The following is an 18,140-nucleotide window of genomic DNA, read 5'->3' on the forward strand; positions in this document are numbered from 1 at the left end:
GTAACAATGAAAATAACAGTTAGGAACAATCCCTTTTCCTTAATATCTCTTACCATCAATGCACTCAATTCCCAAATAAAAAACCATCGACTAACAGACTGGATAAGTAAACAAAACCCAGCATTTTGCTGCATACAGTAAACATACCTCAGTGTCATGTCAAAGACAGATACTACCTGTCTTAGTCAGGGTTTCTATTCCTGCACAAACATCATGACCAAGAAGCAAGTTGGGGAGGAAAGGGTTTATTCGGCTTACACTTCCATGCTGCTGATCATCACCAAAGGAAGTCAGGACTAGAACTCAAACAGGTCAGAAAGCAGGAGCTGATGCAGAAGCCATGGAGAGATGTTCTTTACTGGCTTGCCTCCCCTGGCTTGCTCAGCTTACTCTCTTATAGAACCCAAGACTACCAGCCCAGGGATGGTCCCACCCACAAGGGGCCTTTCCCCCTTGATCACTAATTGAGAAAATGCCTTACAGTTGGATCTCATGGAGGCATTTCCTCAACTGAAGTTCCTTTCTCTGTGATAACTCCAGCTGTGTCAAGTTGACACAAAAATAGCCAGTACAATTGACCCCTTGTCAACTTGACACACAAACACATCACTAGTAAGCCTCAACCCTTACATTCTTATTCATCCCCAAGATCTAAATAACTTTAAAAGTCCCACAGTCTTTACATATTCTTAAAATTTCAATCTCTTTAAAATATCCAACTCTTTCAAACTCCAAAGTCTTTTTACAATTAAAAGTCTCTTAACTGTGGGCTCCACTAAAACAGTTTCTTCCTTCAAGAGGAAAAATATCAGGGCACAGTCACAATCAAAGCAAAAATCAATCTCCAACCATCCAACGTCTGGGATCCAACTCATGATCTTCTGGGTTCCTCCAAGGGCTTGGGTCACTTCTCCAGCCATGCCCTTTGTAGCACACATGTCGTCCTCTGGGCTCCAGATGCCTGTACTCCACTGCTGCTGCTGCTCTTGGTGGTCATCTCATGGTACTGGCATCTCCAAAACACTGCATGACCCCTTCAGTCCTGGGCCTTCAATTACAACTGAGGCTGCACCTTCACCAATGGCCTTCCATGGCCTCTCACAGTGCCGAGCCTCAGCTGCTCTGTGTGACCCCTTCATGCCTTCAAAACCAGTACCACCTGGGTGACCCTTACACATTACCAAGTCCCACTGCAGAAGGAGTACAACCTTGCCTATCTCTGGAACACAGCCTCTTTGTGCTTTTAGAAAACACTTCCCAGAAGATGTCACCTCAACGATGCTGGTCTCTTCTTAATCACCACTAATTTCTTAGCTCCAGCTAACCAGCATCAATAGTCCCAGTAATCCAAAGTTTTTGCTTTAGTAGTTCTGGTATCTTGTTAATCACAGCTGATTCTTCAGGCGCAGCTAACCAGAACTACAAAATCTTCACAATCAAAACAGAAATGGCCCTGAAAAGAGTCTTTAATTTCCCCTCTGAAATTTCACAAACCAGACCTCCATCTTCTGCACTGTTCTCAGCATTATCTTCCAAGCTCCTACACAACATCTGACAGAGCTCTTAACAACGAATGGATCTTCAAGCCCAAAGTTCCAAAGTCCTTCCACAGTCCTCCCCAAAACATGGTCAGGTTGTCACAGGAATACCCCACTCTGCTGGTACCAATTTGTCTTAGTCAGGGTTTCTATTCCTGCACAAACATCATGACCAAGAAGCAAGTTGGGGAGGAAAGGGTTTATTCGGCTTACACTTCCATGCTGCTGTTCATCACCAAAGGAAGTCAGGACTGGAACTCAAACAGGTCAGAAAGCAGGAGCTGATGCAGAAGCCATGGAGGGATGTTCTTTACTGGCTTGCCTCCCCTGGCTTGCTCAGCTTACTCTCTTATAGAACCCAAGACTACCAGCCCAGGGATGGTCCCACCCACAAGGGGCCTTTCCCCCTTGATCACTAATTGAGAAAATGCCTTACAGTTGGATCTCATGGAGGCATTTCCTCAACTGAAGTTCCTTTCTCTGTGATAACTCCAGCTGTGTCAAGTTGACACAAATATAGCCAGTACACTACCTCAGAATAAAAGGCTACAAAAAAATTCAATGCTAATTGCCCCAAGAAACAAGCTGGAGTAGCCATTCTAATATTGAATAAAATTTGACTTTAAACCAAAAATTATCAAAAAAGATAAGGAATGACACTTCATACTCATCAAAGAAAAAAATCTACCAAGAGGAATTCTCAATTCTGAACATATATGCTCCAAAGGCAAGGACACTCGCATTCATAAAAGAAACTTTACTAAAGCTCAAAACACACATTGCACCTCACACAATAATAGTGGGAGAATCCAACACCCATCTCTCATCAATGGACAGATCATGGAAACAGAAACTAAACAAGGACAGGGTGAAACTAACTAAAGTTATGAACCAAATGGATTTAACAGATATCTATAGAACATTTCATCCTAAAACACAAGAATATACCTTCTTCTCAGCACCTCATAATACCTTCTCCAAAACTGACCATATAATTAGTCACAAAACAGGCCTCAACAGATCCAAGAAGACTGAAATAATCCCATGTATCCTATCAGATCACCACGGTCTTCAATAACAACATAAACAATAGAAAGCCCACATACACTCGGAAGCTGAACAACACTCTACTCAATGATAAATTGATCAAGAAGAAATAAAGAAAGAAATTAAAGACTTTTTAGGGCCTAGAGCTGACACTGTGCTCGCCATACCCAAATACTGCTGGGAGAGAGCTGGTCTCCCAGGAGTGCTGAAGCACCTGTGAGCACTGATAAAATCATCACTTCCTCTCCAATGACCTGCCTGGAGGCCAAGAACCCAAGAACCAAGGAACAGTCTCAGACCAGAAACCCTTAGCCAGATTAACAAGAGGGCACAGAGACAGTATATTCATTAACAAAATCATAAATAAAAAGGGAGAGATGACAACAGAAACTTAATAGGTTTAACTAAACTACCTAATTCATTCTATGAAGCCACAGTTACACTGACACCAAAAGAAAGAGAACTTCAGACCAATTTCCCTTATGAATGTCAATGCAGAAGTACTCAATAAAATTATTGCAAATCGAACCCAAGAATACATCAAAGAACTCATTCACCATGATCAAGTAGGCTTCATCCTAGGCATGCAGGGATGGTTCAATATACTGAAATCCACCAACATAATCCACTATATAAACAAACTCAAAGAAAAAAAAACACATGATCATTTCATGAGATTCTGAAAAAGCATTAGACATAATTCAACATCCCTTCATGTTAAAACTCTTGGAAAGACTAGGAATTCAAGGCCCACACCTAAACATAGTTAAAGCAATATATTGCAAACCAGGAGACAACATCAAACTAAATGGAGAGAAACTTGAAGCAACCCCAATAAAAATCAAGAACTGGACAAAGCTGCTCACTCTATTCCTATCTATTCAATATAGTATTTGAAGTTCTAGCTAAATCAACTAGAAAAAAAGGAGGTCAAAGGGATACAAATGATAAAGGAAGAAGTCAAAATATAATTATTTACAGATGATATGATACTATACTTAAGTGACCCCAAAATTCCACCACAAAACTCCTAAACAGCAAAGTGGATGGATATAAAATTAACTAAAACAAATCAGTAGACTTATACTCAAAAAATAAATGGGCTGAGAAAGAAATTAGCGAAACGACACCATTCACAATAGACACAAACAATATAAAATAACTTGGTGTGACTCTAACCAAACAAGTGAAAGATCTATATGACAAGAACTTCAAGTTTCTGAAGAAGAAATTGAAGAATACCACAGAAGGTGGAAAAATCTCCCATGCTCATGGATTCGCAGGATTAGTATAGAAAAATAAATGGCCATCTTGTCAAGCAATCAACAGATTCAATGCAAACCCCATCAAATTTTCAACTAAATTCTTCAAAGAGTTAGAAAGAGCAATTTGAAAATTCACTTGGGATAGCAAGAAATTCAGGATACAGAAAACTATTCTCAATAATAAAGAACTTCTGGGGAAAGCACCATCCCTGACCTCAATCTGTACTATAGAGCAATTGTGATAAAAAGCTACATGGTATTGGTACAGTGACAGGCAGGTAGATCAATGGAATAGAACTGAAGACCCAGAAATGAACCCATATACCTATGGTCACTTATCTTTGGCAAAGGAGCTACAACCATCCAGTGGAAAAAAGACAGCATTTTCAACAAATGGTGCTAGTTCAACTAGTGGTGAACTTGTAGGAGAATGCGAATTGATCCATTCTTCTCTCCTTGTACAAAGATCAAGTCTAAGTGGACAAAGACCTCCACATAAAACCAGATACACTGAAACTAATAGAGAAACTTGGAAAGAAACTTGAACACATTGACACAGGGGAATATTTCCTGAACAGAACACCAATAGTTTATGGTCTAAGATTAAGAATCACCAAATGGGACCTTATAAAATGCAAAGCTTCTGTCAGGCAAAGGACACTGTCACTAGAACAAAACAGCAACCAACAGATTAGGAAATGATCTTTACCAATCCTACATCCAATAGAGGACTAATATCTAATACATACAAAGACCTCAAGAAGTTAGACTCCAGAGAATCAAATAACCCTATTTAGAAAATGAGTACAGAACTCAACAAAGAATTCTCAACTGAGGAATATCACTGAGAAATACTGAATGGCCAAGAAGCAAATAAAGAAATGTTCAATATCCTTAGTCCTCAGGGAAATGCAAATCAAAACAACCCTGAAATTCGACCTCACACCAGTCAGAATGGCTAAGTTCAAAAACTGAGGTGACAGCAGATGCTAGCAAGGATGTGGAGAAAGAGGAACCCTCCTCCATTGCTGGTGCAATTGCAAGCTGATACAACCACTCTGGAAATCAGTTTGGTGGTTCCTCAGAAAATTAGACATAGTACTACCTGAAGATCCAGCAACACCACTCCTGGGCATATACCCAGAAGATTCTCCAACTTGTAATAAGGACACATGTTCCACTATGTCCATAGCAGCCTTATTTATAATTGCCAGAAGCTGGAAAGAACCCCGGTGTCCTTCAACAGAGGAAATGGATACAAAAAATGTGGTTCATTTACATAGTGGTATACTACTCAGCTATTAAAAACAGTGACTTCATGAAATTCGCAGTCAAATGGATGGAACTTGAAAAATATCATCCTGAGTTAGGTAACCCAGCCACAAAAAAAAAACACATGGTATATACACACTGATAAGTGGATACTACCCAAAAGCTCAGAATACCCAAGATACAATTTACAGACCACATGAAGCTCAAGAAGAAGGAAGACCAAAGTGTGAATGCTTCAGTCCTTCTTAGAAGGGAAGCAAAATACTCATAGAATGTAGAAGGTGTGAGGGACATGGGAGGAAGAGAGGAGGGGGAGGGGTAAAAGGGTCTGTATCAGGTATGGGAGGAGAAGGGAATAATATTCAGAGAATCAGGAATTTGAACAGAGGTGTGTAGCAATGGGGGAAGGGGAACTGGTGGTAGAACTGGTGTTCTATGGACAGTGTCCTTTGCCTTACAGAAGCTTTGCAACTTTATGAAGTCCCAATCGGTGATTCTTGATCTTAGACCAAACCCAGATACTGTTATGGATGCCAAGAAGTACTTGCTAAAAGAAGCCTGTTTAAGCTGCCTCCTAAGAGGCTCTGCCAGAGCCTGACAAATACAGAGGCAAATGCACACAGCCAACCATTATAATGAAGACAGGGACACCAATGGAGGAGTTAAAGTCTGAAGAGGCTGTAGGGATTGCAACTCCATAGTAAGAACAACAATATCAACCAACCAGACCACCCAGAGTTCACAGGGACTAAATTACCAACCAAAGAGTACACATGGAGGAACCCATGGCACCAGTTGCATATGTAGCAGAGGATGGCACTATCTGGCATCAATAAAAGGAGAGACCCTTGGTCCTCTGAAGGCTCAATTTCAGTGTAGGGGAATGCCAGGGCAGTGAGGTGGGAGTGTGTGGGTGTATGGGGGAGCACCCTCATAGAAGCATAGGGAGGGGGGATGGGATAGAAGGACTCATAGGGGACACCCAGAAAGAGGATAGCATTCAAAATGTAAATACATAAAATATCCAATAGCTAGATAAATATATAAAAGAATGGTAAATCCATTACACAGCAAGCATAAGGGTAAAAGTTCAGTGGATCAGAACGGAAAGCTAACAACAACAAAAAAGACCTTACATTTATGATAAGTGCCAACAGTGTTCAATAAAAATAAGTGGCTTTTCTACAAAATGGAGCAATGACAGAAGCATTTATTCATATAGGTGCCTGAGAGACATCAATCTATACTTCTACATTCACATCAACTCACTTGAAGTTACACTCGGTTAAGGCGTCATTCATCCTTGGCACTAATCATTCCTTCTCACACTGCAACCTGCACCTTAGAATTCACCTGAAAACTCCTCAGCTGCGCACAGCTAAGATTTTAAGATTTGATTCAATCTGCAGATGTTGTAGGTAGTCTGGCTATCTTGAGCTCTTTTCTAAGTTCCATACATTGTCTACAAAGACAGTATTCATCTGTCTATTATGGCATGACATTTTTTTTTCTGAGAATTTTAGAAATCTTTCCATGTGATGGACCCATTGCATTATATAACTCTTTTTTGTTTTGTTTTGTTGTTGTTGTTTTGGTTTGGTTTTCGAGACAGGGTTTCTCTGTATAGCCTTGGCTGTCCTGGAACTCACTTTGTAGACCAAGCTGGCCTCGAACTCAGAAATCCACCTGCCTCTGCCTCCCAAGTGCTGGGATTAAAGGCGTGCGCCACCACACCCAGCATGACTCATTTTCTAGGTTATTTTGTTTAAAAAAATAGGGTCAATATATTCAAATTACTGAACTGAATATTATATTACTGGAATTCTTATGGCAAATCCATGTACATATTAAGCGCATGAAGTACTTGTCAAACAGTGCTGGCCTGAGCCATTAAAATCTCCCTGTAAACACAGACAATTCATGGGACAAAAAAAAATGCTCAAGCAGTCAAATAACTAAATTGGAGTTTTATTAACATTTTACCTGTTCCATTTTGATCAGGAAACAATCAATAAAGTCCCGAGGACTGTTAATATCCAGTGACTCTTGATGCTGTTTTACCTTTGACAAAAAGTAATGTTCTGCAAAGGCAAAATTTTTATGTAATTTTCTGTGTCTTCCTGGTAGATAATCAATGACAGCAGGAAAATTATTGCAAATCTACAAAAGAAAATGATAGACGCTTAAAACACAGAATGTGTGTGTGTGTACCTTATAGTAAACCTTGGCCAGGAAGAGTAAATACAAATATAAATAATATATGCTATCCATCTTGAGTGAATTTATGTTTTGTATAGACATTCTTTCTGCTTGTAAAAATGCCTATGGGAGAATGAAATAAGAAATTTAACAGATAAAGTCTCAAGGGTTCTTGAATTACAACTGTGAACCTGTGCAGACCAGCTAGATGATTTCTTCAAGATCATACAAGCAGTCTTTAGACAACTGTAAGATATGCCAACTCAGCACAGGAAAATTTTGACATGATACACACACCACTCAAATATCAATGCTGTACTCCAGGGTTCCTAGTAGTTTCGATCCCAAACACTGTCTCTACTTGAAGAAAATATTCTTATTGCATATTATGATGTTTCTGGTAAGTGTTTTGATGACCAGGTCTCTAAAATATTTAATGGAGCATAAGCCTTGTGGCTAACAGCGTTTAACAATGAAATAAATGTCCACTGAGTTATGTAAGCATCTTCTAAGCATTGATCTGAAGATTTATAGAGAAAGTGATTTGAGGATTAATAGAAAACCAGTGAACAGTGTTCTAACAGCACACAGTTAAGCCTTCATTTCTCTTGAGAATTTTTTGAAATTTCATGGAGCCTATATCTCTAAGTGGTTTTTGGGTTTTGTTTTATTTGTTTGGTTTGGTTTTGTTGGTTTGGTTTGGTTTGGTTTGGTTTGGTTTGGTTTGGTTTGGTTTGGTTTGGTTTGGTTTGGTTTTTAAAGAAAGAAACTTGAACTCACCTGAATCCAAGGGGAACTCAGAATCTCCACATTTTCATTTAAGATGTCTAAGAAGGTAAGGAATTCCTGATCTTTATAATCAAAACGATTCTGGAAAACAATGGAGCAGATGACGTTGCAAGGAGCACAGCCAAGGATGAAGGTGGGATCACAGGGTTCACCTAAAGAATTGGAAACAACTTTAAAATGCTGCTGAAATATATGTGTGTATTTAAAAATGATATATCTTAACAGATAAACTGATGACAAGTCTTATACACACACACGGCCTAAGAGACATAACAGTAGTCCACTACACTTGTGCATCATTTTTATATTTAATGTAAGTTCACTGATCTGGCCTTCTATCTAAGTTATGAATTTAAGTGTGCTCAGTTTTCATCTCATACCTCCATTGACTGCTCTTTCACACCAGGTGTCTACTCTTTTGTAAGGGGAAAAAAGTCTTCAGCAATCCAAGGCTAGAAGTTAGTCATGCCTGTTTGTGAAGCCTCTAAACAACACAATACAAGAATGAATGGGGGTGGAAGGAAGTATAGAGCTGGGAATAGTTTAGGGATGAGGATGATCAAAATGCACTGTACAAAATTCTCAAAAAAACTGATAAAAATTAAAGGGAAAAACCACCTCCCTCCCTTTAGGGTGGTTATGGGAACCTAGAAACACTCGTATGTAGCAGTTAAAAGATTCATGTCCCTAGCCAGTAGAATACAATAAATACAGATTGCATCAATTCATGTATTGAGAAAACTAACATAAAAATGAAACATCTATTTTATGTGACATGAAAATGTATAAATAAGCATGAAATATAAAATTGATTTCTTAGAGCAAAGTTAAGATGAGAACTTTTGTTTGAAATATGCCCCCAAAAGAAAGCACACAAAAGTAAGAAATAGGTAGTTTTAATTCTCTCTTCTATGTCTACAAGCCTCCTATTATTTGCCTCCATTTAAAAGGACTAAATGTCTGAGGTGCTTAATATTGATTATCAATGTGGCAGGCTCTCACATCACCAGTAAGAGGAGCTTCTGGACATGTCAGTGGAGTGAGAAGACCCATCGCATTGATTAGCACCACTCCATAGGCTTAGGTGCTGGACTGCATAAACTGAAGGGAGTTGACCAAGCAGGGGCATTTTTTTTTTCATTATTGTACTTCATATTTATTTATTTTTATAAATTATTTTATTTATTTGCATTCCAAATGTTGCACCCCTTTAGTCCCCCCTCCCAAAGTTCTTCACTCTAACAGCCCTCCCCTTTGCCTCTAAGAAGGTTCTCCCCTACCAATCCACCCTCCCCCCTTACATACCCATCCACCCTCACTTCACCCTTCTCAGCATCCCTTTTTCCTGGGGCATCAAATATCTACAGGATTAAGCCCATCCTCTCCCATTGAGTCCAGACAAGTCAGTCCTCTGCTATATATGTGCCATGGACCATGGAGTAACCAGAAAGTGATTCAAGTTCCCCTTCTGTGAAATTCTATCATAATAGATTATAAACAAAAACTATAATCCCAAATTACCCTCCTTCAGGTGCTTTTCTTGGATATTTTATTTAAGTAACAGAAGTAACTAACATGTCCATCATTCCTTAACATTATTACTTTTTAACATTCATGTATTGTTTGAGGAGGACTCTATAATCAAATCACTAAGGCACTTAGAAAACTCAAAACCTAAGATAAAAATAAATTGAATCAAAAGTATTTTGGATAAATACTGGGACATTACATAATAAGAAACTGACTTAGTCATTCAGATTTCATGTGCTTGAAACACTATAGCAATGCCAAAAATGTATCAATAAATATTTTGTTATGTCAAAGGACAAAATAAAATATACTTAAGAAACATGGATGTATGTGTGACTCAGAGAAGAAATCTGAATTTTTTTTCTCATCTGTTACTTAATGTGAAAGACAGCATTTAAAAACAAGGTCATGTTTCATTGTGGCAAGTACTTCAAAATCTTTGTAAACCTGAAAGTGAGAGAAAACAATTATTTCTATAAATTTGTAGCCACTCCTTAATACAGAAAATGAAGGAAAATAAGATAAATGAATGAAGATGGAGCCAATAATGAAGCCTAGTTATATATATCACTGATGATTGAACATTAATTTTTAAAATCATGTAATAACATACATTTATTTTAAAAAGAAAATAGCATAGAAATAAGTAATCTATTCTTTTATAAATTATGGCATACTTTTAAAAGAACATGAACTGATAAATCTTTATTAAGATATATAGCCAAACAAAAAATATGTTACACAGCAACATTCTGTCAGAATTTTATGCAGGAATGTAGCATATGTCAGTTGTACAATATAGTCCAATTAGAGACAATTGTACTTTGTGGCTCCTTTTCCATATAAGTGTGAGGCTGTGATTACATGCAACATGTTTGCTAGTGAAATTAATATTTATACTAATGGAAATTATTGTCCTTACATAGTCAGAAAATAAGTTCACAATATAAATTCACATAATCATTTTCTTACTTAAAACAAAACAGTTAGAAAAGATTGGCATTAAATGATGGCTTAGACCCTCTACAACAGACACAATCCCACCATAAAACAAGCATCACAGATATATAAGCTCTCTTATTTTCTCTACAAACCACACTTTCCATATGAAGACTGAGGTTTAACATGGAATGAAAGCTCTAGACAGCCTTAAAACTTCTGGAGGATCTCATAAAATGACAGAAGTCTAAGATGAGTGACACCCACCATTGGTTTTCCTCAACTCATCCACAAGACAGCGAGCCTCTTCTTGAATTCGGTCCTCAATGCTCCTCCTCCCCATCCCAAAGTTTCGCAGAGTCATGAGTGAGAAGCGTCTCATCTCTTTCCAGGTTCTTCCACTGCTGAAAACAACCCCTAAAGGAAGAGAAGAAGTGAGTAGGGAGTTCCCAGGTAAGTAAAGGTGCTGATGGGTGGCTGCCATCAGCTGGGATTGAACAAGTTTCAAGTCTGCATTCTATCCTCATATTCCCTATGACCACAATCTAACACACACACATGAACACATGGGTACATGAGCACAGTTGGATGCATGGACACTTAGGCATATGGACACTTACCACAGTTTTTCTTAAACTTATCAAACACTGGAAAAACTCCTCTTCCAGCAAACTCCTCCCCATGATCAGTTAAGGCTTCTTTCACAGCTTCATATCCATGTAACACCACAGCAGGATTTCTGCCCAAGTACAGAGTGAACACAGGGCCATAGACTTTTGAAAACTGGAAAACAAAACAGAGATTAAAATATAGTAAAAAGATGTCAGTAACTGACAAGTCATACCTGCCAGAAGATGAGCAGGATGTCCACAGACCTTCCCTACTCTGTCTCTTACCTCAACTGCAATTGTTACAGTAATCCCAAGTACTGCAACAGAATACAAGCTGCAGCTCCCCTTCCCAGTGTTCATGCCTCCTGTGGATTTCACAGACCACCCCACCCTTGGCATCACTTACCACCTCTCTGCTGCATCCCAGCCCCCAACTCAGGGAGATACACCCAACTCGAGCACAGGATTTGTCTACCAGAAGGTCAGGTAGGCTTCTCTACTCTCTGTTATCCAGTCACAATACTCAGGGTCTTGCCTGTCACAGTAACAGACAATCTCCCTCTTACTTCCCTTCCCCTGCCTCCAACACCAGCATTAATTCCCCTTAAATCCAACAGCTTAGCAAGCCAGAAAATCTGACAGCACACAACAACAACAACAACAACAACAACAACAAAACCTCTCCAGTAAAATCCCACAGTGGAAGCAGAAACCAAGGAAAGGAACGCTCACCAGGCAAAACAAACTCAGAAATTAGTACCTAGACCTATATTCACCCCAAATTACAAATTGCTATATGCCCTATAAGAACACAATCTATAACAGCTAAGCCAATATGTCTCCACAGAAGCCCAGTTATCCTACCACAGCAGGACCTCAGTATTCCAGCATAGCTGAAGCACAAGAAAAAAAAAATGTAAAGATAATGGAGATCCTTAGAGAGAAATTAATCGCTTACCAAAATCCAGGGAAACAAAAACAAACAATTGGAGGAAATGAATAAATCCCTCAAAGAAAGACAAGAAACACAAAACATTGGAGAAAATAAATAAACACATTAAAGAAAGCAAAAAAAAAAAAAAAAAAACAGAAACCAAACAGGGTAAGGTTAACAAAACTGTTTGAGAATGAAGAAGATAATTAAGAAGTTCAAGAAGATAAAAGATCTCAACATAAAACCAGATACACTGAACCTGATAGCAGAGGAAATGGGGAACAGCCTCGAACACATTGCCACAGGAAACAAACTGACGAACAGAAGATTGATAGCACAGGCACTAAAATCAAGATTTAATGAATTTAATAACACAAAACTGAAAAACTTCTCTAAGGGAAAGTACACAATCAGTTGGATAAAGAGGCAGCCTGCAGAATAAGAAAAGACAGACATACACCAACTCTACATCTGATAGAGGTCTAATATCCAAAATAGGTAAAGAAATCAAGATATCAAGAAATAACCCAATATAAAAATGGGTGCAGATTTAAACAGGGAACTCTGGTACAGCGACAGACAGGTAGATCAATGAAATAGAATTGAAGACCCAGAAATGAACCCACACACCCATGGTCACTTGATCTTTGACAATCCAGTGGAAAAAAAAGACAGCATTTTCAACAAATGGTGCTGGCTTAACTGGTGGTTATCATGTAGAAGAATGTGAATTGATACTTTCTTATCTCCTTGTACTAAGCTCAAGTCTAAATGGATCTAGGAACTCCATATAAAACCAGAAACACTAAAACTTATAGAGAAGAAAGTGGGGGAAAGCCTCAAAGATATGGGCACAGGGGAAATTTTCCTGAACAGAACACCAATGGCTTGTGCTGTAAGATCAAGAATCAACAAATGGGACCTCATAAAATCGCAAAGATTCTGTAAGGCAAAAGACACTGTCAATAAGACAAAAAGGCCACCAACAGATTTGGAAAGGATTTTTATCAATCCTAAAAACCAATACGGGACGAATTTCCAATATATACAAAGGACACAAGAAGCTGGACTCCAGATAATCAAATAACCCCATTAAAAAATGGGGCTCAGAGCTAAACAAACAATTCTCAACTAAAGAATACTGAATGGCTGAGAAGCACCTGAAACAATGTTCAACATCCTTAATCATCAGAGAAATGCAAATCAAAACAACCTTGAGATTCCACCTCACACCAGTCAGAATGGCTAAGATCAAAAATCCAGATGACAGCAGATGCTGGTGAGTATGTGGAGAAAGAGGAACACTCCTCCATTGCTGGTGGGATTGCAAGCTTGTACAACCACTCTGGAAATCAGTCTGGTGGTTCCTCAGAAAACTGGACATAGTACTACCGGAGAATCCTGCAATACCTCTCCTGGGCATATATCCAGAAGATGTCCCAACCGGTAAGAAGGACACATGCTCCACTATGTTCATAGCAGCCTTATTTATAATAGCCAAAAGATGGAAAGAACCCAAATGTCCATCAACAGAGGATTGGATACAGAAAATGTGGTACATTTACACAATGGAGTACTACTCAGCTATTAAAAACAATGAATTTATAAAATTCTTAGGTAAATGGATGGATCTGGAGGATATCATCCTGTATGAGGTAACCCCAATCCAGCCTCAAAACCCTTGACCTACAATCTGTCCACCCTGCAAGATGTGCTGGGGCAATGGTGGTGCAGAAAGTTTGGGAGTGGTCAACCAATTTGGTTTAACTTACGACCCACACCATAAGATGGACCCCAAGCCCAACACTACCTGGATGGCCAGGAACCAGACACTGAATAACCCAAAATAATCCAACACAACTGGAAAAAAATCAATAAAATAATTCCTTATAGTATTCTGCTCTACTCATAGAACGAACAATGGATTCTCCAGTCATCATCAGAGAGGCTTCCTCTAGCAGCTGATAGGAGTGGGTATAGAGACCCATAGATAGACATTATGCAGAAAGAGAGAATCTAAATCAGAGGTCTCCATCAGGTTTCTGCTATCAAAAATCAGGAAAATATAGAGCCAGTCTTTTGTGTACTGAATAGAAGAATCACCTGTCAATAAAATTCAGATGGCCTGTTAGCTAAGGCAGAAAATAGGAGGTGACAGTTCTGGTAGGGAAAGAGAAACTATAAGATAGAATCAGGCACAGGAACAGATTCACCCTGAAATCTGAGGAGACAAACACATGAAATTTAAGGAGAGGTAACCAATCATGTGACACACATAGAATAGAATAAATGGGTTATATGTTGTGAGATAGATGGGAAATGAACCAAAGCATATGGCCTAAGCATTATTTCATGAATCATTAAGTCTCGGAGTCATTATTTTGGGGAACAAAGGGGCTGGGTGGAAAAGCTCATGGCTACAACTTCATGGAAGGTGGGGAGAAAAGATTGTGAGAGTAAGAGGGGATAGAGGATGCCAGGAGAACATGACCTACAGAATCAGCTAAGCAAGGCTCATCCTGCATGGGTCTGCACCAGAGCCTCTTCATGTATGCTATGGGTTATTAGCTTTATGTTTTCATAGAACTCATAACAGTGGTAGTGGGTGTAGCTCTGGGTCTTTTCCCTGCTCTCAGGAGTCATTTTCTCCTATTAGGTTGCCTTGACAGGCCTTGGTATCAGGGCTTTTCCCTTGCTTTACTGTATGATGTTTTGCCACGCTTGGTTGATGTCTCCTAGAGGCCTTCTGTTACTAAAGAGAAATGAAGGGATAGTGAGCTTGGGAGAAAGAGTTGGAGGGGAGAACCTGGGGGAGTGGAAGGAGGGAAACTGTGGTCAAGATGTATTACATGAGAAAAGAAAAAAAGGAAGGAAGGAAGGAAGGAAGGAAGGAAGGAAGGAAGGAAGGAAGGAAGGAAGGAAGGAAGGAAGGGAGGGAGGGAGGGAGGGAGGGAGGGAGGGAGGGAGGGAGGAGGGAGGGAGGGAGGAAGAAAGGAAGAAAGGAAGACAGGAAGAAAGGAAGAAAGGAAGAAAGGAAGAAAGGAAGAAAGGAAGAAAGGAAGAAAGGAAGAAAGGAAGAAAGGAAGAAAGGAAGAAAGGAAGAAAGGAAAAAACTAGCCCAGAAACTTAGAATACCCAAGATACAATTTGCAAAACACATGAAACTCAAGAAGAAGGAAGACCAAAGTGTGGATACTTCATTCCTTCTTAGAAGGGGGAACAAAATACCCATGGGAGGAGTTACAGAGACAAAGTTTGGAGCTGAGACAGAAGAAAGGACCATCCAGAGACTGCCCCACCCAGGGATCCATCCTATAAACAGCCACTAAATCAAGACACTATTGCATATGCCAGCAAGATTTTGCTGACAGGTCCCTAATATAGCTGTCTCTTGTTAGGCTATGCCAGTGCCTAGCAAATACAGAAGTGGATGGTCACAATCTTCTATTGGATGGAACACAGAGCCTCAAATGGAAGAGCTAAAGAAAGTACCCAAGTTGCTGAAAGGGTCTGCAACCCTATAGGAGGAACAACAATATGAACTAACCAGTACCCCCAGAGCTCCTGTCTCTAGCTGCATATGTAGAAGATCCCTAGTCAGCCATCATTGGGAGGAGAAGCCCTTGATCTTGCAAAAATTATATGCCCCAGTACAGGGGAATGCCAGGGTCAGGAGGCAGGAGTGGGTGGGTTGGGGAGCAGGGCAGGGGGAGTGTATAGGGGACTTTCTGGATAGCATTTGAAATGTAAATGAAGAAAATATCTAATAAAAAATAAAGGAAGGGAGAGAGAGGAGAGAAGAGAAGAGGAGAGAAGAGGAGAGAAGAGAAGAGAGGAGAGGAGAGGAGAGGAGAGGAGAGGAGAGGAGAGGAGAGGAGAGGAGAGGAGAGGAGAGGAGAGGAGAGGAGAGGAGAGGAGAGGAGAGGAGAAGAGAAGAGAAGAGAGGAGAAGAGGGGAGAAGAGAAGAGAAGAGAGGAGAAGAGGGGAGGGGAGGGGAGGGGAGAGGAGGGAAGGGGAGGGGAGGGGAGGGGAGGGGAGGGGAGGGGAGGGGAGGGGAGGGGAGGGGAGGGGAGGGGAGGGGAGGGGAGGGGCTGAGGTAGGTAGGGAGAGAAGAAGGAAGAAACCTATATAATTAGTAATTCTGTTATCTTGGAGAATGTAAGTCCATATTTGCCTTTAATATAAATACAAACATTATTATGTCTTATGTAAATAGGAAGTAATTTAAATCTGAAGGGAAAGTGGAATGCCGCCTCTTCATCACATGAAAAAAAGAACAAGAAAAGATGTCAGTGTTATTTCAATGCAATGTGCTCAGTTACTACAGATGGTATCATTACTATTTCTACATTTTCTATCATGTGATGCATCAATATTTTGCTTTGATACATAAGTAGTAGAGTAATAGTAATAATTTTCACTTATGAATGGCCTACAATTGCCCACCCAGTTGGTAAACATATTGCAGTTAACTACTAAATCTACATATTCAGCATTTACATTTATATCACATTATTAAAAAATAGAGTATAAATATCACAAATTATCTTCCAGTGTCCCAAATTTTAAATGCTGGAAATACCAATATTTTTTGAAATCCCAAATTTTAACACTGTCTATTTTGTTTTTCACCTTGAAATCAATACCCAGGTGACTGTTTCAGCATCATCTCCAAGCTCTGTTCATGAAGTCCTTAATCATTGCCTCTAGCTTTAGTATTCTGTATTTTAAGTGATACCAAGATGTCTTCATCACCCATACTGCTTGCTGACTACAAACATTACGAACAAATAGAAAATCTGTACAAAGTGCAGCATTTTCCAGAAGCAAGTTCTAGCCATGCCACATTCTTGTTCCCAGAAAAAGGTGTGTTCAGACTGAAAAGACTTCTAATAGCAACTACTAAGTCCTGAATGACTACTTGGTCCTATCATTTTTTTTTATATTGTTCAGACACACAGCTACTTTCTGGATATCAGACAGATGTTAATTCTTCACAGAAAATCTATTTGTTTGCTCATTCTACATACCATGCATGGCTAAAATAGGTGAAGGAAATCTCTAACTACTTTGTTTATCCTTCAGCCATTAACTGAAGGTATTAAGAAGGGAAAACTGCAACTTTACCACACCGTGATTGTCAATCTATTAAACAACCTCTAATATTTAACTAGTCAAACCACATTACCTCATATTGTAATTTCTGAAAATGACATGGTAAAAAATACAAGTAGCCCATCAAGCTTAGGTAACAGTTTTCCAATCCTCTATTGTATAGAGCATGCCCAGCCATATTTTTCACTTAAACATTGGCACTTCCCTTTGTGTGCTTCTGGGAAAAACAAATGTATACTTACATTTCTCAGAGATTTGCTGATGTCCTTAAGATCTAGCTGAAGAATATTTCCAATGATGGGGAGTGGTGTGGGGCCAGGAGGAAGGTTTCTTCTCTGAGAATTCTGCTTCCATAGTGAAAGAAGAAGCAGACATGTGAGAAGAAGCCCCAGAAACACACCTAGAACCATTGCTTGCTTCTCTTCTTAAGATCTGACTGTGCACACAACCAAAAGCTTATATAAGGACATCTGCTAGTTCATCCGTGATTCCGTGATACAAAACAGACCAACCAGAAACAACACTTAATCTCTCCTCCCAGTGGACTTTGTTCCAACATCGTGATTAAAGTACTGGCTCCTTTGCTCTCATTTATACAACAGCATATCCTGTAGATTGTGGCTTACTTATAATGGGTTGGGTTTGAAAAATTAAGGTGAAAGGGTTTCCTGCTTTGTAGCCACAACTGAAAAAGAAACAGTAAAGGTACTTCATGTTAGAAAATTGGAAGTTGTAAAAAATTCTGAATTTTCAAGTTATTGAGCACTTGAAAACTTATACTATTAGAAAAGTTTAATATTATATATAACTGGCAAATAAAAAGAAATTTTATACTGTATAAAACATTAACTATTCTTTCACAGTAACACAATAAAATGAGTTTTCAAATAATATAACATTA

At 39.2% G+C, this 18,140-nt stretch overlaps 1 protein-coding gene across 1 annotated transcript in view; it reads right to left on the reverse strand.

The window, feature by feature from the left end:
- Positions 1 to 17,670, reverse strand: part of LOC110285416 (cytochrome P450 2C18-like) — a 31,324-nt gene extending 13,654 nt beyond the window's left edge. The window contains exons 1-5 of the mRNA XM_021151559.3: positions 17,482 to 17,670; positions 11,200 to 11,362; positions 10,847 to 10,996; positions 8,102 to 8,262; positions 7,106 to 7,282 (exon numbers count right to left, since the gene is read on the reverse strand). Of these exons, the coding sequence (XP_021007218.1) occupies positions 7,106 to 7,282; positions 8,102 to 8,262; positions 10,847 to 10,996; positions 11,200 to 11,362; positions 17,482 to 17,649 (819 nt within the window). The 5' untranslated portion in view covers positions 17,650 to 17,670. The remainder of the gene's footprint in view (positions 1 to 7,105; positions 7,283 to 8,101; positions 8,263 to 10,846; positions 10,997 to 11,199; positions 11,363 to 17,481) is intronic.
- Positions 17,671 to 18,140: the final 470 nt, after the last annotated feature.

This window comes from Mus caroli, unplaced genomic scaffold (genome assembly GCF_978045245.1).
Source record: "Mus caroli unplaced genomic scaffold, Mus_caroli_1 scaffold_20, whole genome shotgun sequence".
In the NCBI taxonomy this organism is placed as follows: Eukaryota; Metazoa; Chordata; class Mammalia; order Rodentia; family Muridae; genus Mus; species Mus caroli.